Genomic DNA, 24,042 nt, shown 5'->3' on the forward strand with positions numbered 1-24,042 from the left:
ACTCAAAGATTATTCAAAACATTAATTGGGAATAATCATTTTGATTTGCTTAATTGGAGAAAAGTACGATTTGACATGTTTTAATTGTGCACCATCGCTAATTATGTGAAAAAGGTAGTTTTCCTGCAAAATGACATAATTAGGACTAATATGTACTGAATAAAGATGGGGTTGTTAAAGGCTTACGTGTGTCGTACTCAGGGAAAACTGCAGGCTCTTCCAGGATTGGATTGTTTGAAGCTCTGCTGCACGTTCTTCTTCTGGTGTTCCCAGATCAGCTGAGCTCCTGGTCCCCAGTGGGCCGAGGCCCCGCCCTGAGGCTCCTGGTCCCCAGTGGGCCGAGGCCCCGCCCTGAGGCTCCTGGTCCCCAGCGGGCTGAGGCTCCTGGTCCCCAGTGGGCCGAGGCCCCGCCCTGAGGCTCCTGGTCCCCAGCGGGCTGAGGCCCCGCCCTGAGGCTCCTGGTCCCCAGCGGGCCGAGGCCACGCCCTGAGGCTCCTGGTCCCCAGCGGGCCGAGGCCACGCCCTGAGGCTCCTGGTCCCAAGCGGGCCGAGGCCCCGCCCTGAGGCTCCTGGTCCCCAGCGGGCCGAGGCCCCGCCCTGAGGCTCCTGGTCCCCAGCGGGCCGAGGCCCCGCCCTGAGGTCCTCAGGTCTAGAGGAGGTCCTCAGGAGCCTGAGGTCCTCAGGTCTAGAGGAGGTCTGGTGTTCTCAGACCCTTGGAGCCTGGTGAGTGTCCTGATGCTCACAATCAGTCCGGCCTTGGCCGGGCAGCCATTGATTTCCCCATGTGGGCGTGGCCTTACACTGTTCAAAACACTCCAGCCAATCAGGTGAACCCCTGAGACACTCCTGCCCTCTTCACTCTGAATCTGGAGAAAATAAAATAACATCTCTACATACCGGAATCAGTCCATCTTTGATCAAACTGATTGAATGCTCCGTTTGTTACTTCCCTTGTTTTTCTATCCAGTGTTTCCTCTGGAAGAGGCCAGCAGGCTCCGGTCTGACACACGCACAACAGGACTCCACCTGAGGCTCAGTCTGTGGGCGACCTGGGACTGTGGAACTCATTCAACTGGACTTAATTCACTGTATTAAACATCTCCGCATGCAGCTATACAGTGTGTGTGTGTGTGTGTGTTTGACAACACATTGTCACACAAAAAGCATGAAAGCATCATGAAGGCATATATAATGCCCCTATGCTTAACTTTACATGTGTGTGTGTGTGTGTGTGACTGTGTGCGTGCATGTGCGTGTGTGTGTGTGTGTGCGTGTGCACACTGAGCCAGGTTAATCCTATCTGACTGACGGGTTCAGATGATTGACGGCTGGCCGGCCCGTGGAGATGTCCGACAGGGGCAGCTGATCCCCAAGCAATATTAGCGAGGCGTCCAAATTAAGCCGCTTGTTGACTTTACTAGGCCGTCCGCCGTTGATTACGCCCCCCAACCCTGGTGCTATTATTCCTCCTGGCAGGGGGAAATAAAGCCATTGTTTTACTGCCACCCACGGAAGAGATACTAAATATAAAATAGGGTGGGTTTATGGTCAGATGGGCCGTCTGCGCTCAGACTGTGTGAGTCACAGCGTCTCCGCAGACAAGGGGAGGGCTGGAGGAACGAGACAGAAGAAAAAAACGATTGAACTCGGCAAACCAAACCCAGAGATAATTGTTTTACATCCACTTATTATTTCTTTGTATCGTCTTTCTCATTTAAGATGGTGAGTTGTCTTGGTGTTGTTTCTAAAATAAGAGATGTATGAATATACATCACATTTAATTAAGTTGAACCTAGAACAGAACCGTCACTGTTTCTTCTGAATATTCAGAGCATTAAGACCTCTTAAAAAGGGTTAAGGCCTCTTAAAGTGTCCTATCTGAGGCTGCCACCTGCTAACAGAGACCTTTGATGGCAGTAAGCGGCACTTTAATGGCCATTATAATTTGACTGCCTCACAAACGGCAACGGCCGGTATCAGAGGTGCTTGTGACGGGACAAGCCCTTATAAAAGACACCAGTTCCACCTGGCTCCACACAGCCAACGCCCGATCCCCCCCCCCCCCCCCCCCCCCCGGCCCCGCCCACGCTTTCGCGATGTGTTCGGCAGCCCGTGGGTAGGGGGAACTGAGATGGGAACCCTTCAACTGGACATTTTTGGGTACACTTGCACCATTGGCACACATGTTGACGGTGAGATTAAAGATGATTTCTGCCGTCGTACAGTGAATATGGCGTGTGCTTACTGTAGGAGTGTGTCTGCCAATGTGATAATCTCATAAACTGTCAACAGATGGATGAGTTATAATTAGCTGCCACTTCACACAAGGTGTATTGCATCTTCCCCTTATACAATTATCTCTATTGTTTCACACACATATACACACACACACACCCCAGCGGCCTCTTAATCCTACTCCGACCATCAGAGTGCATCACAATGTGCTCCGGGGGAGCGGACATTGATTCATTGACGTCTTGCCCATTTAAGGAGTTCCTTCTTCCTGGGGGGCGTTATTGGCCCCACTCCCTTGGCCCCCAGGCAGGGTCAACATGGAGCCATGCTGCAGTCTATAGAGAGGAAGGTATAGAGGAGGGGGTTAAGCTCTGCGTGTCAGAGTCTCATCAACTACTCCTCTGGGCCAAGTATACACAATCTATAGGATATGGGCCTGGAACCAATAAGGGTGTGTGTGTTCTGGGGTGTGTGTGCTTCTTTGAACAGTACAAAACTGTTCCAAGATCAAATGGCATTACATCAGAACATCATTATTAATATTTGGGTGGTCTTGCTCCACTGAGAGAGGTGAGGTTTGGTTTGTTGATGAGTTGCTTTCATGTTAACGTTGTGACGAAAAACATGAGTAACAAAAGGCTAAAGGCCCTAGTTAGACGGTCTCAAACGCAGACGTGAAGCGCAAAGTCAAAGTAGCTTTGTGGGCGTTTCTATGGCGCTGTTGCTTTTATGACGGCGAGATAAATGAGCTTTGCCCCCGACGCAAATCTAGGTTGTAGGTGTGTTTTGGGCGTAACGTGCAATAAACCAATGAGAGTGCCAATGATCTCCCATCCCCTTTAAGAGCCAGCGCATTTGACTTGACAAGTTGATATTTTGACAGTGCGTTTGCATTCTCTGCTGAGACAGATGCATGACCACATGAATTTCAAACTTCAAATGGCTCAGTTTATGGCCAAATACAGTTTTTCACAATTGTTTAAACACATTAATTGGAACATCAGGCAAATGCACAACCTGAATCTCATGTACCAACTGCCAAACCAATTCTGCTGAACTCTAAGCACATTTTCTGCTTTAGACTCAGATTCCCATTCCAAACCACACATTTTTCACAACACTACACACAATTCTCTATATCTTGCACACTCTTCCTGAATTCCCTCTCTTGGTGTTCACACAGAACACACTGCCAATCACATTTTTAAACTCCAAAGGCTGTTGTGCAATTAGCAATTTGCTATAGAAGGGTCACAGAAGAAAGACATGACACTAGATAAGTACAGACATTGAGTAGTATCACTACTCAATATACAGGATATTATCCATCTTATGGCAAAATAGCAACACCAACTGCGCTATCCGTTACTGCATTTAGACCAGGAATTTTCAGTCAGTTGTGCAATTGCATTGGCGCAATGTTTAGATTGGTAAAATAGCACAAGTATCATTTGCGCCGAAACACGCCTCTGCTTTTCGCCGACACACCTCTCCAGGCGCAAGTGTAGTGGCACCTGGTTGCTGCGGGGGAAAATCAGCTTTGTGCCGGGTGCAAACTAGCAACGATACATGCGTCGGTGTAGAAAGTCAATTGCGCTGGGTGCAAGATAGGGCCCTAAATGTGTCACCAGGGATTTGGTTTCCGTTGTGGTTTTCTTCACCAATACCTGCAAGACGTGTGAAGTACGAGCCAGGCAGTGCTACTTTCTGTCCAGAACACCCAGGTGGAGGTATCCAGCTCTAAAGCAGCTCCTTCTCCACACAGACTGAAGATCCAGCCATAGGTTTGACCCCATTGGTGATCCCACACCCTGCCGTGACACCGTGCCTCCCTCCTCCTCCATGTGATGCTGCCTCCTCAGGTTCCAGATAGCAGGAGCAGTGTGAGAGAAGGTTGATCTTTGACCCCACTGTTACCTCTAAGCGGGCCAGCTCCCACGACCATCCTGTACTTTCTACCGTGACTGCCAGGATAGCGTGTGATTGGTGGGTTACACGTCTGTGATTGGTAGCTTAGCCGTCTGTGATTGGTGGGTTAGCCGTCTGTGATGGGTGGGTTAGCCATCTGTGATTGGTGGGTTAGCCATCTGTGATTGGTTAGGATTAGCCGTCTGTGATTGGTTAGGGTTAGGCAGAACATGGCAGAACTCAAGTCCTCTCAGATGGTTCCGGTCTTCATATGGCAATAGGAGGCTTTTGACTACAGCTAGACGAAGGATTCTCACCGTCCTTCAGCCCACTGACCCCACATCTCCCCAACCCCAGCTCTGATTGGCTCATTAATAACACGCAATGTATAATTGATGCACAATTATGCTAATGTAATTATATTTCTATACCCTTTTCCCAGCAGAATGAAATACATCATATTGAAACGTTAAATATTTACAAGTATGGGATTGTAGTTTCATAGGATGAAAGAGAGAGAGAGAGTTGAGGACTAAAGGACGAGATGAAGGGGGTATTGGGGCTGACAGATTAGAATCCCAAACCCAGAAGGCATGCAGCCGGTTCAGACCACACCCGGCAATCAGGAGTCCCTCCAACACTTCTCCGGCTGACTGAGATGTCTTCATATTATTGAGTCGGTAGGCTGTGATCCATCGCTCTTATGTTCTGGTGATCTAACCTTTTAGACCCTGCTGTCCATCACATGAAACATCGTCAGCATCAAGTCCTGCTCCTCAAGAGGTCAGCCCCCTGAAGGGGAGGATATCAACCGTCAGTCCTGCTGCTCCAGAGGTCCAAAGAGGAGGATATCAACCCTCAGTCCTCCAGAGGTCCACAGAGGAGGATAGCGACCCTCAGTCCTGCTCCAGAGGTCCACACCCTGCTGCTTTGTGATATTAGAGACTGACCGATATACAGGTTGGCCCACTTTAATTAGCCAATATCGGCCTAGCACAGATATATCAGTATCACCCCTTCAACACCCACAGTGACATCATGTTGAGTGACAGCAGCTCCTCCCCTACATTGGTTCCTTCAGCTCCGGGCTTTAAGGCCATGCTGCTATGGCCTGAAACGTTGCTGGAGGGCGATCAGCCAATCCCAAGGAGCTGCTCCACCCCAGGATACGCCGATATATTATCCAATAACGGTCGATATATCGGACATGGGTTACTCCCTAATACTGGCATCTTCCCCTTTCATCCAGCATCATGGGGCTCTAATAATAACAAAATTCTGCTCAGCGTCTGACTGTGATCTGTCACTGGATAACAGTCATCTGCGTCCTTAATCAACCCTTGTAAACACATTGAACAACACATTGAGGCTTGCGGTACACACCAATAAAACAATTTAATGTGAGGTCAGAGTTTTCAGAGCCCAATTTTCTCCTAAAGCTGGTTTTGTCTTCTTCCAGCACCGAGGGTGCCTTCTCATCCCCCCCCCCCCCCCCCCCCCCCCCACCGCCCATGTGAAGCAGTAGCCACCAGTAGTATCTGCTGGCCCATCGCCATGACAACTGGACAGCCAGAGGGGTGGTAACATGACCCGCGAGATCCAATCAGACGGCTGGGATTGGATTGGATTTGACTGAGGGGTGATTGCATCAGAGCTCCATCAGGTTTATGGGTTATTAGCCCGGGGGGGGGGGGGTGGGGATGCTGCCATATTCAGGAATACCTGTGTGTTTGGTACATCAACATGCGGAGGCCCCACTGCACATCCCTAGTGTGCCTGTGTTTGTAAATGTGGATGGGAGGTAGTCTAGAATGGTCTGAGGTCTGTTCATATTCCTGTTATTGTCTGGAAGAGTCCGCCTACAGGATTTCTTTTGGAGCGATTCTTGCCCATAGACTTTTCCTTGTAAGGTTATATGCATCAGAGTTTCCACACAGCATTAATATCTTTAGAATTTGCAAAAACAAACAAACAAACTATATATATATATATATATATATATATATATATATATATATAACATGTATTTATCAATGCTAATAAAGGTGACAAAATGCTTAGTATGTGTTGGCTTATAACGCTTATTATAAAGCTGAAGACTTCTCCATTGATCTGTACAGAAGACACTGTTTGAAACCGGCTTCAACTACTACGTTTCTCAGTGCTTGTGAATTGCTAGAGATCTTTCACATACTAAACACCATTCCCATAATAAAGGGTGGTTTTTGAATAAGTGTCTTTTGGAAACATGGATAGGGAAAAGACTACCGATTCATTCTTTCATTCATTCTTGATGTTGATGTATGTCATGTTGACTTTCCGACAGAAGTAAACTATTCTCTGACTTCAGAGGGAGCTGCTGATATCTACCAAGAGCAGAACTCTGCATCTCTTCTGGTGTATTTCCTCCTCTCAGTCCCCGTCCAAGTCTGTCTCAGAGTCTGCCCATCTTGGTTTATCTCAATTTTGTGTGTGTGTGTGTGCGCGGGTGTGTGTGGGTTTGTTTGTGCGCACATGTACGTGCGTGTGTGTGTGTGCGGGTGTGCGTGTGTGTGTGTGCGTGTGTGTGTGTGTGTGTGTGTGGTAGTGCGTGTGTGTTTATGCGTGTGTGTGTGTGTGTGCTTGCCCATGCATGCGTGCATGAAGGAGAGGAGAGAATATGTTCTGCTGAAGTGATTAAACTGAAGGAAACAGAACAGAAAGGTTGAGGAGACGGGGAGAATTAGCAGAGGTTAGAATGTGAAAGGGAGGACAGATATTAGTCAACACAATCTGGAGGTAACACACACACAATCTGGGGGTAACACACACACACACACACACACACACACACACACACAGAATCTGGAGGTAACACACCCACTCCAGAGGTAACACACACACACACAATCTGGAGGTAACACACACACACACACACAAACTGGAGGTAGCTAGAGGTAGTAGTAAATTTTGACGCAACAAATAATACTACACACTACAATATGATACAAATCAAACAATTAAATCAACAAGCAGCCACGGTTACATCACTTATGCAAATGAAAAATATGATTCATAGTTCAGTTATGTTACATATTAGTCAGTCCGATGTCTAAAAACATATTTTTTCCCATAAATATTTGCCATCACAAATTGACTGGGGTGGTGCTGGGATGGTGGTTAGCTTAATGACTGGACGAGTGCACACACACACACACACACACACACACACACGGTGGACCCGGGAGCTTCCATGTGTTCTGATGGATGGCTGGGGGGGGGGGGGGGCGCCTCATTTTCTCCCCAGACCATAAAGGGCCAGTGGGTCGTTCTCAGCGGCCCACCAGTCAAACAGCCATCCATCTCTCCTCCTCCTCCTCCTCCTCCTCCTCCTCCTCCTCCTCCTCCTCCTCCTCCTCACTGCACTAAATCTCTTGCTCCTTACCCTCCTCCCCCTCCAGCTATTAGTCTCCCCTCTGCTTCTCCTCTGGCATTGACTGTTTTTAGTTTGACGGTCATTGCTCTGAACGGCTCATAGCCTATGAGCTGCTCCCTGTCTGCGACAGGTGGAGGTCCTGTAGTGTTAACATGTGGAGGTCCTGTAGTGTTAACAGGTGGAGGTCCTGTAGTGTTAACAGGTGGAGGTCCTGTAGTGTTAACAGGTGGAGGTCCTGTAGTGTTAACAGGTGGAGGTCCTGTAGTGTTAACATGTGGAGGTCCTGTAGTGTTAACAGGTGGAGGTCTTCCTGTAGTGTTAACAGGTGGAGGTCCTGTAGTGTTAACAGGTGGAGGTCCTGTAGTGTTAACAGGTGGAGGTCCTGTAGTGTTAACATGTGGAGGTCCTGTAGTGTTAACAGGTGGAGGTCTTCCTGTAGTGTTAACAGGTGGAGGTCTTCCTGTAGTGTTAACAGGTGGAGGTCCTGTAGTGTTAACAGGTGGAGGTCCTGTAGTGTTAACAGGTGGAGGTCTTCCTGTAGTGTTAACAGGTGGAGGTCTTCCTGTAGTGTTAACAGGTGGAGGTCCTGTAGTGTTAACAGGTGGAGGTCCTGTAGTGTTAACAGGTGGAGGTCTTCCTGTAGTGTTAACAGGTGGAGGTCCTGTAGTGTTAACAGGTGGAGGTCTTCCTGTAGTGTTAACAGGTGGAGGTCTTCCTGTAGTGTTAACAGGTGGAGGTCCTGTAGTGTTAACAGGTGGAGGTCTTAGAGTGTGTGATGAATCAGTTCAATCTCTCACCAGTGGAGGGTGCTCTGGTGATATTTTTGCTGTGCTGGACAAAGGGGGAAATGAGGTGTGAAAGAGGGGTGTGTGTTTCTGTTAGTGGGCGATAGTCCCGTGTGTGTGTGTGTGTGTCTGTTTCTGTAAGTGTGCTACAGTCCTGTGTGTGTATGTGTGTGTGTGTGTGTGTGTTTCTGTTAGTGTGTGATAGTCCAGTGTGTGTGTGTGTGTGTTTCTCCTGAATGGATTTCATGCGTGTTGGGTGTGTTAGTGTATCTGTTGATCTTTTGTGTCTCTCGCAGGATGTGAACATGCAGGAATCTGCTTATTTTCTTGTGTGTCTGTTGTGCGCACCAAGTGTGTTTGAGGAGATGTTTGGAACGAGTCCAACACAGTAATACCTTCATTCTCTGTCCTTTTTGGCAACAGACATTTCTCTCACAAGGAGAGAGAGAGGGAGAGAGAAAGAGAGAGAGAGAGAGAGAGAGAGAGCAAGGGCGGGGGGGGGATAACAGAGAGAGAGAGAGGGGAAGAGAGCAGGGGCGTGAGGAAGAGAGAGAGAGAGAGAGAGAGAGAGAGAGAGAGAGAGAGAGAGAGAGAGAGAGAGAGAGAGAGAGGTTGCTCTGTGCTTCATGTCGGCCGCTGTCAACCGGTTTCCATGACGATAAGTGCCATAACCAGATATTTATTCCTATTCCTTCCGCTTCATGAAGGCCAATTCTGTTCAGAGAGAGAGTGTGTTGTGTGTGTGTGTGTGTGTGTGTGTGTGTGTATCTTTGTTCTGTTCTGGTGTGTATCAGTGTATGCTGCATTACAGAAAACAAAAACATGATATTAAGATTGAGAATGACTTTAAAAACATGAACCCTGATCCACCTGATTGGACAGCGATAGGTCGTCTAACGGTGACAACAGAGATAAATGTATTGATCCATGTAATCCCAATAAAACCATTCATATTTCTATTATGGCTGATCTCCATTAACCAATCCATGCACTGGAATTCAAATCCACTCATTATTTTCCCATTTGCGTTTGCAACAAACAGGAGTTTTGCCCGCTTGAGCCTTTGACTCCTGCATTTAAACTCCTGCCTGGACTGATCCTCCAGTATGATCGAGTCCCACCACAAATGTACAATTTCCAACCAGTGAACCCAGTATGCTGCTGGTCTAACAGGAAGCTCTGTAAGCTGTGAGCTCCTCTTCTCCGTCGCGGTCCACTGAAGCAGCTGGAACACTTCCACAGCGAGCCGTATCAGAAAGAGACCATCCTCACTCTGCCCAGGAGAAGAACCCATTGAAGATGTGTGTGTGTGTGTGTGTGTGTGTGTGTGTGTGTGTGTGTGTGTGTGTGTGTGTGTGTGTGTGTGTGTGTGTGTGTGTGTGTGTGTGTGTGTGTGTGTGTGTGCGTGCGTGCGTGCATGTGTCCCTCTGGCTGTGTTTACCTGTTAAGTACAACATAGGGAATAGTGCAGAAGCATTCCACACACACACACACACACACACACACACACACACACACACACACACACACACACACACACACACACACACACACACACACACACATGTGAAGAGAACGCCTAAAGCATCTGATGCACTGCAGTCATATACGTACAAACGAAACGGAAACATGCATACACACAGACATACATATGTACTGTGTATGCATAAATCAAATGCATTCATACACTGTCTCCCCTGTGAGAGTCAGCTGGGAGCAGGGGTCTACACACACACACACACAGCAGGAGCGGCTTCCCTCTCTGGTGCGTTTGTGGTTTCCAGTAGCAAGCCGCGGCGGTGTCGTATTTGTCTATTTTGTGTTCCTCTCATGTTATTTGTGTGCTGGTGTTTGTCTGCTTTGTGTTCCTCTCATGTTATTTGTGTTGTGTTGCCGCTGCTATAAAGGGGTGAGGTAATGAGGAGAGCGGCGCGGTCCTCCTCCGCCGTGGTGCTGGTGAGCAGCAGATGGTGCGAGTGAACGTCGTTCTGAATCAATAGCTGGGCTCCCGGGACCCCGTGGTCCAGGATGGAGCCGCTGCCAGCGGACCCTCACACACCTCACACACCCTGGGCCCCCGGGGTCTGAGAGGGGGGCGCCGCCAGGATCCTCACACACCCTGGCTGCGGAGATCCTGTTTGTGCGTCGGCACTCACGCATGGAAAACTTTAAACACACACACAAACGCGTGCACACCAACACACACACACACACACACACACACACACACACACACACACACACCAACACATACACAAATAACTATCTTGAGACACACTGAAATGTGCACATCGCCACAAGCACATACGCATCCATTATGTGCACACGAGATTGGAAGCCATCAATTTGACGCGCACATCAATACACACACGAACGGAAACCAAATAGACGGGGGGACGGGGACGGGGACGGCGGGGGCTGACAGAGAAGATTGAGGGTAAACCGATAGGCCTGCAGCTTATTGTGGCGACAAGCTGCTGTTTAATATGTGGCTCCGGCAGCACACACTGCCCGCGCCCACAACATCTCCCCAGTCTCTCCCCACAACAGTGGAGGTGCTGGAGTCATGACTTGATAAATATTTGGATTGTGACACAGAACAGTTAGCAATAAGTGATCAAACGGAGGCAGGATACCGAGCACTGGTTCCAGCACAACGCAATGCAGTGGCTTTCTCTGCCTCAGTGTGTACACAGCGTCTTACGCTCTGATATATACTCATATTATATATTATACTCATACTCCCAACACATCCAAGCTATCTGCAGGATAGCAAACACGAGATAACACCAGCGAATCATGAAGAGTTTGTTCATCACTTCATAACAGAGTTTGAGTATATTTTATTTCTTCAGCGATCCCAATACTATAACGCAAAGGAACCAGTTCAGACCAGATCACATTCCCCCCCATAACCAAGCAATCCCAGATCTAACTATTGGGATATTACCATCCCTTAAACCCTTAATAAAATTCTATCTATCTACCTTGTTTCTTATTGGCTGTAGGTACCAGGTCAATCACCATCCCTTGTTTCTCATTGGCTGGAGGTACAGGTCACCCAGTCTCATACTGGTGAGGGAACCAATAAGACTTCAGCCAATAAGAGCATGGCCCCGTTGGATTGGTTGATAAAACCTTACAGCATTATTTTTTGAAATACCATAAAAATTGCAAAAACCACATGCAATGGCATGTGTTGATGTTTCTGTCTTTTAATACCCGTCACTGTCAGAGGCCAGACAAAGGGCTCCATCTGCTTTGAAGACGCTGGACATTGTGCTGATATTTAAAAGAAAAAAACATTCAGAACCTTTAACCTTTTACAAAAGGACAGCAGCTGTCAACACCAAACACAAGTGAACTCAGGAACAGCTTTCCTCTCCAACATGAAGGTCCCTCTCTGTTGTGTTTTCACTCTCATTACATCGCTGTCCTTAGACCCTTTGACCACGAGGTCTTCTGCTTCAAAAGGGTCTGGCTCTGCTAGATTCCTCCACTAGGATGTTTGTGTGTGTGTGTGTGTGTGTATATATATATATATATATATATATATAGTAGGCGTATAGAAGGAGAGCGATATGAGAGTGTCTGAGACTAAATGACAGACCAGATCATCACTTATATTCAGCTTAAAGAATACCAGATGTATAGGATAGAGGATGGACGGCTGATACTGTTCTTAAGTAAGTGGAAGGAAACATAGGAAATATTCAGATAGGAAAGTTAAAGTTTCTGATTTAAGAACAGGACTGTTCTTAAATCAAACAAGCTCAGTAGAACACATGACCCCCCTGCTATACAGAACCAGACTGGTCCTGACGGTATCAGTCCCTGTTGGGCTCTAAGGCTGAAGGAACTCTGAACCACGTCTCTGCTCCATCAGAGACACCATCAGCTGGCGTAGGAGACACCTCCCAGAGCAGGGGTGCCAAGCCGCTCCCCTCGCACATTGTTTTATGAAGCAGGCCCATTATGGTCGCGCTGGAGGAGTTAAAGGCATCATGCCAAAACAATGCGAGTGCCATCGCTACATTTGATCAACGGCCCATTAGAAAATGGGTCCTTTGACTCCTGTGTGGTTTGACTCTGAGGTGAATGTTCAACACTTCATTCAAAGATACAAAATAGACCAAGTGGAGGGGGAGAGGATTCAAGAACATTTCTTCAGGGCTGCAGAGCAAGGGTTGTGGAACTCACCACTCAGATGTTAGTCGGGATGTCTTGAAATGTGAAGACCAGGAGGGGGGGAATAGCAGCAGATTAATGATGAACTTTGGCTCAACTTCGAAACAAGCGAATGAAAAGGCAAGTCAGTTTAGAGCAACACGGTACCCACTTTCACCTGGTCGCCCGCAGGTCATGTTCTAAAAATAAATACATTAATATTTATATTAATTGTGATGTTCTTTTTAAATCAATAACACTTGCATTGAAGTAGATTTTATAGCAATGACAATATTTAATATAACATTTAAAAAAACATAAAACGGTTTTTAATCTTGTCTGGAAAGTCGTGCACCCTCTTAGCTGACACAAGCTAGCGAGCACAACTTAAATCTGGAGCTAGATGCGGGGTTTACTCACAAATAAAGAAAAACATGGCGGAAAAGTGAAAGAAAACTTATTTTCACAATGATTGCGAGGAAGTCTTTTTTTTTACCCCTGTGAAAGACAAGTGTGTAGGTCTTATTTGCAGGATGACTGTTGCAACATCCAAGCGGCACAATGTGGAGCGACACTTCATTACCTGTCACGATATCTTGCAGGCTAACTACCCACCTGGCAGTGCCCTACGGGCAGAAAAGGCCCGTGAGCAGAGGAGCCCTTCGTCTGTGTACTCACAAGGCTGAGCTGCATGCTCTGCCTAGAGTTTGGTGATCTCAACATTGTTCATCTGCATCAACAGTCTACAAGGTGTTCATATGATAGTCCACATTGTGGAGTATCACATGACACCACCTCACCAGGCCGGTCCAGGGAACGGATGCTTAAAAGTATGAAACTCAGAACCTGATCCGAGGACTAGTGTGGACCCCCATCAAGGAGGGGCGCAAGACATCCCTGGGAGTCAGCTGGCTGGGGAGGGAAGAGACAGAGAACGCCTGTCCTGTGGACTCCGACAATCAGAGGGCTGTTTCGGAGGACTCATTCTGTGGGGTCTCTGGGAGGGGGGGCTTAGTCTAGGAGTGATTGGTTTAGGGGGACTCAGTCTAAAAGGGTTCAGTATATGGGGACTCAGTACAGCGTGCTGCTCCCAGAGTGTGAATCAGAGGAGAGCAGTAGGAGAACAGAGAAGAGGCAAAAGAAGAGAGAGAGGGAGAGCAGAACTAGTTTTATTTAGCATGCTACAGAGAATGTCCAACACGCACACACACACACATACACACAGAAGAGACAACGAGAGGGTCAACCAAAGCAGGAAATCAAGCCACATCTCCCGTATTAGAAAAAAGTCTGCTTTTAATTGTGCCTCTTCCGAACTATACTGAATCCTTACATTTCAAGGTGTAAAAAGAGACTTGTATAGAAAATATACTGTTTTTTTTTTAACAAAACCCATTTCCAGTGGATGCAGTTTTTTTCTGTCAAAAGGTAAAGATAATGTTACACACCCCCAAATACAACATGAAGGAAATAAACCAAGTTTTTTCATAAGCAGTTATGTAAAATGTTTTTGTTCTTGTTAAAATTAAATAGGAAAGAAACACTAAAGGCACATAAACTTTGGTCCAACCAAGTAGCCTTCTCCTCAGTAAACTGTCACATGACATGACATCACAGTGGACTTAATGCTGCTATCGCTTCCAAAGCATGCAACACTTTCCTATTGCAGAGTCTAAACGACTACACATGCTTATAAAACCCATTGTCACATTTAAAGTTACATCAAGTAGCTACAGCAAAAAGAATGGAAGGTAACTCAAGACCAAACAATAAACTTGCAGGCTGCATTCTTACTCAGATTGCAAATGAATTGTCAACTCTTAACACTCGACTGAAGCGTACATTGGTTCACTTTCAGCAAGCGGCGTGTGTCTGAAACAAAAGGTGTGAAACACAGGGTGTGAGGGCCATGGAGGGGCTGGAGGGAGCAGGTTTGGCCAATGACAACAGGCAATTTTATGTTCAATGAACCATTAAAAGGGGAAAGAAAAAAAACGTGGCACAGAAATGCTACAGCGAGTGAGCGCGGTTAAATAGAAAACGGTTCCTTAGGTATCCGTGCTTTGGCACGGGACCAGGTGACAGTGTGGTGCGGGGGGATGGCCGGAGAACAGTTGATATTGTTGAGTAAGGCACAGGAGTATCTTATCAACGGAAACAGGATCTAATTCACAAAGCCATGGCGCTTACAGAGAACAGGAGTAGAAAAGAGGAACCTCAGTGCGTCACAACAGGAGTGTGGAGGTACGGAGCAGAAACACCAACACATCGACGTCTCTTCAATGAACTAAGGTTAGAAGGGGCCAATCTCTCAAGGAATGAAGATCAAAAACAAAACATCACACTGTACTCAAATCAAACTAATCGAAGGTGGACGAGCGCCGTCTAGATGGTGGACTTGGAGAAGGAGACCCGGAGGTGCTGGCTGCCCCCCATGTTGTAGTTGTGGAGGTCCATCAGCGTCTGGATGGCTTCCTCCACCGTGGTCATCTGAAGAAGAGCCATCTTGTGGTCCCTGGGGGAGGAGGCGGGGTTAATGGACTCCTGTCTTCAACCAACAGGACTTCAAAACAAAGAAATGGATCAAAGACTCACTGGAAGAACTTGAAGGCTTTCACAGCCCCGCCACCGTTGGTGAACAGGAGGCGCAGGTCGTCTTCACTCACGTCTTGCCTGGGGAAAAGGAGACAACACAGTGGTCAGGACCCCTGTAGACCCCCCCCCCCCCCCCCCCATCAGGGCTGTGATGACCCCTGCTAACCGATGGCAGTCACTTACGGGATGTTGGAGAGGTGAAGGGTGGCCGAGGGTGGGAAGATGTTCTGGAAGTTCTTGGAGCCGGGCTTCTTGAAGCGGTGCAGCGGGGAGTTCCCAAAGTCCTTGGTCAGGCCCTGGTCGTCCAGCCCGTCGCGGGGCAGTGCCACCGTCTGGTGCTTAGATAGCGTCACGCGGATGATCTTGCCATACATCTTCTGCCCGTTCAGGTGGCTCATCGCTGTGGAGAAGAGCGTTACTGCACAGCCTGGCAGCCTCACTGATAGCCCTTTGTTCACTTCGCCAACTCATATGACCGCAGAGCACCGGGCCTCATGGGTGGCTGACGGCTGAACGCCAAAATAGGGATTTTGTTGTGCCTACTGCAGCGGTCGTCGGCCTAGATGACCTCACACATCGACTCACCTAGCTGTGCCTGGTTGCCATCAGACATCTGGATCAGTGCGCTGTCCTTCTTGTTGTAGAGGATCTTCACCCTCTGGACATCGCCGTACACCCCTGTAGTGAAGCCAGAGCCAGCGGAGGGTGAAGATGGAGAGACAGAGCAGAGGGTCAGGGAGACAGTGAGCACCGGAGGGGAGAGGCCTCGGTCAATACAGAAGAGAGTAGTAGGAAAGGAGAGCCATCAATCAACAGGAGATATCAAAGAGGTGTATAGAATCATTACATTAGACACCCTTGAAACAGAGCGTCATCGGTGTCACGTTATCCAAACATCGCATGCAAGCCAAACGATATTTAACCATGCAATGATAAATCGACTATTGAATTTGAGGACAGAGGAATAAACATGACCCAGAGCGATAAGCAGGGGGCCTGCATGTGTTACAAACTACCTTATAAACACTGCACAACAATAGCTATAGTACTTATGATACTGGTAGATATACAGAGAGAACAATGAGAACAGAGTAGAGAGAGAGAAGGAGTCAGAGAGAGAGAGAGCTCTAGCGATAACATACCGAAGAGGGTAAACAGACTTTGGGGCGTAACCATCTTTAGAGGGAGAGAAGAGCAACAAGCAGCGTGAGACAGAAGAGGTAGAGGAGTCGAGGAGAGCGGAGATGGACAGATCGATCCAGAGGTAGAGGATGGTTGGTATTGTTTGTCCCCCCCCGGAGAGTGATGAGGTGATGGGTCATGGAGAAGAAGGGGGAGGGCGTCGGGGGAGTTAATGTGATGAGGGGAGGGAGGGGAGGGACAGAGAATGAGGGAGGATCCATGGGAGGGTGGTTGGGGGTGAGCAAATAAAAATAAATAAAGTGAGGGGGAGGGGAAGGGACAAAAATAAAATACAGGTCAGTACACTGGAATAATGCAGGTCGATTGGTCAGAGAAAATGGCTGGAAACATGTTTCTTTAGTCAAAATAGCAAATTACGCAAAATGTATTTTCACCCTAGACAAGCATGGGGCAAAAGGTACATTCATGTAAAAGAAAATTAAAACATCGGCAACAAAACAAAATAATTTATATCAGCAATTCAATTTCAAACATGAGACACAAAACACAACATGCAGTAGTCATGGAGCTGACTTCCTGTCGGCTGGGGAGAAACGACCAACCATGAAATGGTATGAGGGGAGGAGACGTCAGGGGGGCATGCAGTTAGATCCAGTGGGGGGGTGCAGCTGGACATGCAGGAACCAATGAGGGGCCACCAACATACTCATAAGGAGTACCATATTCTGAGGACGGGAGTCACACTAGGGCATGATAACCTGGGGGGGGGGCCTTGCTAATGTGGGGCTTGATAACATTGGGCCTTGATGACGTAGGGGCCTTGATAATGTGGGGCTTGATAACGTAGAGGCCTTGATAACGTAGGGGCCTTGATAACGTGGGGTACTACTCATTTGATGCTTTCAACACCAGTTACTATTCTACGATTTTATCAATGGACAATGAGCCCACTCCATTACTGGCCTCCATCAGCAGAAGGTCGGATTGAGAGCCCGAAAGCCAGGACAATGTGGAGGACAAAACAGCCTTTGGACGACATATGGCCCGGCTCTGTGGGACAGTCAATGGCCGACGAGGAAAAGATTGGTACAAAGATTTCAGAGCGCAATTAGAGAGGTCAGAGAATAGCAGATTGAGAGGCTAAAGGTTAAAGGTTGTGGAGATGAAGCACAATGTGTGGCGTTTTGGATTTGGAGACCCAGAGAGACAGGCCAGAGGTCAGAGAGGGTTTTCATAGAGGCTGAGGAGAGCAGAGTTTGACTTAGAGAAGAAAAAACAGAGAGAGCAGGGTTAGCAGAGTTAAGATACAGTTTGTCATAAGGATATGTGAGCAGAGAATGGCAGAACATCTGAATGGGATGAGAAGACTTTTTGTTGGGAATAAAAGAGAGGCCGACTACAAATACAAATAGTTTGTGATCTTTAACAATAAGATGGCAGAACTAATCATATTCAAAGTGAACCACTCCAGGAAGTGCAGTGAACCCAAAGTATTTTTTGATTCAAACGTCTTTGCATGTTTTCTATAATTAATATGTAATTTTGTCATTGTTCCAAAATAAACAATTAAGAGAAAACAGGTGTAAGATTCCTGTGATGTTGGCCGTTTCTGATGGTCTACCCTGCTCTGAACCAAGTCCCGTTGGGGGGCCCGCGCTGAGAGTGAGACCACCGGTGTGGGCGTGTGGAGCTCATCTGGGCAGCGGTCAACGTGGACCTCCAGAGGGTTAAGCTTGGTAGATACCGCGCCGTCATACACAACACAGTTCCTCTAGCGCTCACACCATAAGGTGGAGGGGTTTGAAACAGGGGGTTCACTTCCACTCTAAGAGGCTAACAGAGGCAGTGGCATGGCTGGCTCCCCTTCTATAACACAGTACAGCCAGGAGGTCTGTGTGGGCACCCATCACGGGGCAGACGTCAACAGGCAGGAGGAGTGGGAGCGGTCCATTAGAGGTGAGCGCGACAGAGCCTGGGGGGGGGGGGGGGGGGGGGGGGGTGTCCCGCCTCATGAGTACTGACCTCCTCGTTGAGGTTGCTGGCCAGCAGGACCCCGCTGGAGCCGGCCTGGCCCCCCAGAGCCACACGTCCAGCCGCCGCCGCCGCCGCTGCAGCAGCACTCAGCGGGTTCATGGCTCCTGGAGGCAGGGAGAGATATCATGGGGTACAGAACTACACAAGCACTCATCAGCCCTGCTTCTGAACCTAGACAGTCCGCTGAGTATCCAGGACCACTCCACTTACAAAGACTGACTGCACTACAGTTATAAGCATCATTGATACTCTAAAACAGGTCTCTTAAAACCTACACAGAAACAATTTTGTATTGTTATCAGCATATCTGATGTTAAAGGTCTGTATGTCTACTTAAATGATGGGTAAGAAAAGAAAGGGGCTCTACCTGGGATCTTACCGAGCAGGGAGTTGGAGTCCTTGCTGTAAGCCATGGACGCGTCCATGCTGGGCTGGCCATCCCCTGCCGGGAGCTCGGGGCGCGTGTAGTCTCGGCTCTTGTCGTTGTTGTACTTGACATTGAGGTTAACCAGCTTGGAGAAGTCGATGCGCAGCGTGCAGCAGGAGTTGTAGATGTTCTGGCCGTCGAGAGCCTGTGGTGAAAGGAACCCAGGTCAGGCCTCAGGGGCCATCCTACCAATAGGAAACGTTACACTACGACCAGGTCTCCGGCCGGTACTCACCAGTTTGGCCTGCTGGGCATTGACGGGGTCGCTGAACTGGAGCAGGGCCTGGAACTGGTTGTTCTTGGTGAACGTAATGATCTTCATAACGGTGCCAAACTTAGAGAAGATCTGGGGGAGGTCAAGAGGAGGACGTCAGATTGAATCCATCATATAAACAAAGACTCATTGAGGGTGCTGGTTTCTAGGAGGAGGGGGCACCTGTTGCAGGACGTCCAGAGTCACAGGGTAGAACATGTTGTCGATGATAATGCGCAGCACGGGGCTGGAGGCGGCCGCCAGGGCCTCCTGAACGTCTGAGTTCGGGGAGCCGCCGGACTGCACAGCCGACACTGCCTGGAGCACGGCCTGCGTCCGCTGGAGGTAAGGACATGGGTCACACACACATCTCATCGGCTAACACGCTTGATATCGCTTTATATCCGGTAATACAATAATATATATGATAATACAATGTCAACGGCCTAGTTCATCCTGATTCCTGACAGAGGAAATAGAGTTAGTAGCTCTTGTACAGGGCATCAGGCGAGTCCAAGGCGTTCTCACCTGGTTGCCGGCATCTGTCTTCAGCTCCTTGTGGTTGGAGTACTGGATGAAGACTGGGACATTGCGGACGTGAGGCGTCACCGTGCTGTAGTAGTTCACCATGGTGATGGCCGCTTCCTCTGTGCCCATCTCCAGGAACGCCTGGGAAATACAAACGATGCACGTCAGAACGGGTTGACATACCGCACCAAACACTTTTTGGCCCGTGGAAAGACATGATATTCAACAAAAGCCCATGTTTACTCATTTAGCAGAAGCTTCAATCTCTGTTGGGGCATAATGGTGACATCTCAGGGATAGTAAATAAGGACTGAATCATGTAGCAAGGCTAGGCGCAAACATGCTAACTTTTAGCATAGTCAATAGTGTTGAGCTCAAATATTTCCATAGGTGGAAGGGCTTGTAAATGCCCACCAAACACACATTAGTGCCGCCTCACCTGGTTCTTCCCCTTGAGCGTGAGGATGTTGGTAACTTTTCCAAAGGGCAGGCCCAGCGCAATGACCTCCGTTTCAGACGCCTCGTTGGGGAGCTTCCTGATGTGGAGCACGCGGGACGGAGGAGCTTCCTCCACCTTCTGCTTCTTGCTGTCACTGCCGTTAGAGGTACCATCTAACAGAGGATTCAGTCTGTTAGCCTTCAGTCTGTACAACATGGTCTGGATGCACAGGGAGGTGGGCCCTACTCACCACTGATACTGCTCACGCCCGAGTTGGGGCTGCTGTACATGCTCAGCTCCTCTGATCCTCTCTGCGGGGAACCACAAACAAAGGGCCGTAAAACAACCACAGAAAACCATTGTTGGTTTGCTGACTGCTCCTTCACAGAAAACCATCTCATGGGTCCCTTGATAGACGGTTTAAAGAACAGGAAGTAGATGCTAGCGAGACACTGGGGAAGGGAGGGTGACATGCACCAGAAGAAGGACCAGACAGTGTGTGGGTTTAATCCGTACATTTAAGATGTCAAATTGTGTCATTGCATTCAGAGCGATGCAGGGTTCCCCAGGGCAGAGCTGAAGCGCCCTGTGCTCTTAAAGCTGACTGATGGGGAGGGGGAGACCGCAGCTGGAGACCCATTACACACACACCCCCCTGCAGTAGTACCCCCACACCCTCGCAGAGGGAACTCTACCATAGGTCTGCCTCAGCTCTATTCTTTATGGTCACGGTAAACCTAGACGTCTGGGGCATTGCCACCAAACAATCGCTTTAATAAATCTCAGGCACATAAACTTTTGTACCACTTACGCAAAAACTCTTTCCAGGGCCTTTCCCGGGAGGTTTTGTAATCATCAACAAAAAATACTTCATTGTATTGACAGGGGCAAAAAAAGAACCTAATATTCTGTTCAGGTTTCCATCAAGGTAGGACTTAACCTTGTTTTATGTAGACTGGAAAACAGACGATTGAACAACAATGTGTATGGTGCCCAGAGATAAAATGCATTTCACTAGAAATTACATTTGGTCTTTTCCTCTGGCCGGGCAGAAAAAGGTTTCCTGTTTTTAACTCTGTTATATTGTTGTGAATGCAGAAGTAGGGGCTCAAGAAATCGGATTGTTAGGAAATAACCTACAACTTCTCAGAAGTGCATTTTAAATTAATTAAAGCTTTGGCTATGCCATGGATGTATGGTACTATTGGCCCACCTAAAGTCCCCCCCTACTGGAACACTTAGTGAGGTTTAGGTTCTTCTGAATGGAGGGGGGGTGGAGGTTTGCTCTGAGACTCACCTTGACACCAACAGCAACATCACTTATCCTAAAAGAAAAAAGATAGAAAAAGGTCATAATCTATGCACAATTTCAAAAGCTGTAAACACACACAACCTTTGATACATAAATGGGTTCAGTGAAATCAAGTTTACGATATACCAGGACATTCATTTATTAATAGCCTACAAACAGACCTACTGAAGATTGAGAGAGGAAAGATTATCACTTGCTCTTCATTCGGGACTGAGAATTCAAGAATCATTGATGGTCTGTGCTTGACATTCACAAATCACACTTTGGTTACAATGTGAACACATGTGTCATCTCAAGATGGCTTTGAGACAATCGAGGCCCATCTCTAACCCACCATGGGGAAACCAACTTACTACGTGAGTAAAGCTAAGCTACATGCTCTCTTCCATGAGATCTCACATGTCCCAACCACAACAGTTTGCAGAAATAACCCAAAAGGGCACTTTAACCATGCACCAAGGTAAAAGTTAGTTACTCACTCAAACTCCTCTTCAGATCATTAAATATGCAAACCATGCATGTGATTAATTTACCCCACACACCACTATCATTTAACAGTATTGCAGGCCCTGCAAATCAAATACAAAGAATAAAGGGCATCTCATACAACTGAAGACATTGTACCAGGATGGAACCAGACCACATCTTAGCAGAAACTAGAACACGACGTATCGGTTAAACTTTAAGAGGATATCAACAGTGTTACAATCAAGCGGTGACAAAAAAGAGAGAAGAGAGACCGTGGAAACAGAGCCAGGACATCAGTCCTACTGGGTTAAGAAGTGGACATCAGTCCTACTGGGCTAAGAAGTGGACATCAGCCCTACTGGGCTAAGAAGTGGACATCAGCCCTACTGGGTTAAGAAGTGGACATCAGTCCTACTGGGTTAAGAAGTGGACATCAGTCCTACTGGGCTAAGAAGTGGACATCAGTCCTACTGGGCTAAGAAGTGGACATCAGTCCTACTGGGCTAAGAAGTGGACATCAGTCCTACTGGGCTAAGAAGTGGACATCAGCCCTACTGGGTTAAGAAGTGGACATCAGTCCTACTGGGTTAAGAAGTGGACATCAGCCCTACTGGGTTAAGAAGTGGACATCAGTCCTACTGGGTTAAGAAGTGGACATCAGCCCTACTAGGTTAAGAAGTGGACATCAGCCCTACTAGATTAAGAAGTGGACATCAGCCCTACTAGGTTAAGAAGTGGACATCAGTCCATCTCCTGACGGGTGCACCACGCAGCTTCTTCATACCACAAGGGCCTGACTTCAACCCTTGTTGGGCGGAGAGTCTTTGGTGTTGGTGAAGCACGGCTGTCCCCCACTAGCTGAACCAGGTGAGGGGTTCTGCTGAGGGGTGTTGCCTCTACAAACTTCACACCTCATGCAAACAAGTTCTGGCAGCAGAATTAACTGGCAGTAAGTAACGTTAAGATTAGACTGAACAGGGGTTGACCACGCAGGGACCAGAGTGATGATGATGGAAGAACAGAGTGATGGTGATTGAGGAACAGAGTGATGGAGGAACAGAGAGTGATGGATGACCAGCCGTGCACATGGATCCTATTTGGTCGGTTTCTCATGCTCAGCGCTTTAAACTAACCAATCAGGCTCCGCCATTCAAACCAACATAGCTACTCTAATGTGACGTCATCACCGCTCTGTAAAATGTCTCCCGTTTAAACCAAACAGCCTGGAGCTGCAGGCCAGCTAGACCGAACGTGACCTGCATCTCAGCTAATGCCAGAGCCGAGGCTAACAGTAGCCGAGGATAACACCACAAAGAGCCGAGGCTAACGCTAAAATGCTACAACAAAAGGGATCCGCGTCACGCCACCTAGCATTAGCTTAGCATCAGGCCGTCTGAGTGAATAAAGAGGAGCGGACGACAGCATCCGACCACACAGAGAGATCACTGAGCCCCGGGCTGCTACCCCGAGGCTCTTCATAACACTATATAATAAGAAGAATAATAAATGATAAAATAGTTATTTAATAGCGGAGGTTGAGAGGAGCGCGTGGTGAGCCACAGCCCCGCGCTGTGATGTTATAACCATACATACTCCAGTACAACGGGATTCAAACACGTTATATGGTATAAACCCATCCTAATACCTTCCACCGGTACATGCTGACGACATTAAACCGCTTTGAGCGATACGTACCCGTCCATCTCTGAAGTCCTCCGGTAACAATGAGCTCTGCGTCCGCCTTCAGACACACTGCCCAACAAGATGGAGGACCGGGACCCGAGCGTAGCCGGAGACAGCCGAACACCCGGGACCTCGGCCCGAGCGCTGCCGGAGAAAGCCGAACACATGGGACCTCGACCCGAGCGCAGCCGGAGACAGCCGAACACCGCCGAATAAATGGATTTGAAATGGATTAGTCTATTGGTTTACTTATTATACATCCATGGTTTACAACAAAGACTGTGGGTGTACTTATTATTCACCCATGTTTTATATAGACTATGGGTTTAGTTATTATGCATCCATGGTTAACATACAATACAACACACATTTCACATATATTTGTTTGTTTATAATTATAAACATCCGTCGGACAAGATGTAAGTGTACTGACATTAAAAGGGCTGTGAGTAAATCACAAATAAAACGTATGAATTAATAATTTTGACATGGAATAGCAAATCATTTTGTGTGGGTGTGTGAGTCTATTTGTTTGACTGTGTGTGTGTGTGTGTGTGTGTGTGTGTGTGTGTGTGACTGTGTGCGTGTGTGTGACTAAGTGTGTATGTGTGTGTAACTGAGTGAGTGTATGTGTGACGGACTGACTGTGT

The 24,042-nt window shown here is 47.8% G+C and overlaps 1 protein-coding gene across 2 annotated transcripts; it reads right to left on the reverse strand.

Annotated features, from left to right (window-relative positions):
- Positions 1 to 13,668: 13,668 nt before the first annotated feature.
- LOC311355595 (polypyrimidine tract-binding protein 2-like) lies at positions 13,669 to 23,474 on the reverse strand. Of its 2 annotated transcripts, none has more exons than XM_084475381.1 (14): positions 23,405 to 23,474; positions 21,227 to 21,254; positions 20,180 to 20,240; positions 19,930 to 20,102; positions 19,491 to 19,631; positions 19,146 to 19,301; positions 18,945 to 19,055; positions 18,662 to 18,854; positions 18,271 to 18,386; positions 16,248 to 16,281; positions 15,691 to 15,783; positions 15,289 to 15,505; positions 15,106 to 15,183; positions 13,669 to 15,025 (listed from the first exon to the last, which is right to left on the reverse strand). In XM_084475381.1, exons 1-14 carry the CDS (start codon positions 23,410 to 23,412, stop codon positions 14,896 to 14,898), a joined length of 1,539 nt encoding a protein of 512 aa, XP_084331507.1. In that variant the 5' UTR covers positions 23,413 to 23,474; the 3' UTR covers positions 13,669 to 14,895. The 2 variants fall into 2 exon arrangements, with proteins under 2 accessions (XP_084331507.1, XP_084331506.1); XM_084475380.1 differs by having other exon boundaries at positions 18,650 to 18,854.
- Between the last annotated feature and the right edge of the window lie 568 nt (positions 23,475 to 24,042).

Source organism: Micromesistius poutassou (genome assembly GCF_964030765.1).
Source record: "Micromesistius poutassou genome assembly, chromosome: 11".
Classification (NCBI taxonomy): Eukaryota; Metazoa; Chordata; class Actinopteri; order Gadiformes; family Gadidae; genus Micromesistius; species Micromesistius poutassou.

Coding starts and splice junctions, on each gene's coding strand:
- LOC311355595 (XM_084475380.1), bottom strand. Junction 19,302..19,490: donor AGACAGATGCCGGCAACCAG/GTGAGAACGCCT, acceptor CCTTACCTCCAG/CGGACGCAGGCCGTGCTCCA. Junction 15,784..16,247: donor AAGTCTGTTTACCCTCTTCG/GTATGTTATCGC, acceptor GCTTCACTACAG/GGGTGTACGGCGATGTCCAG.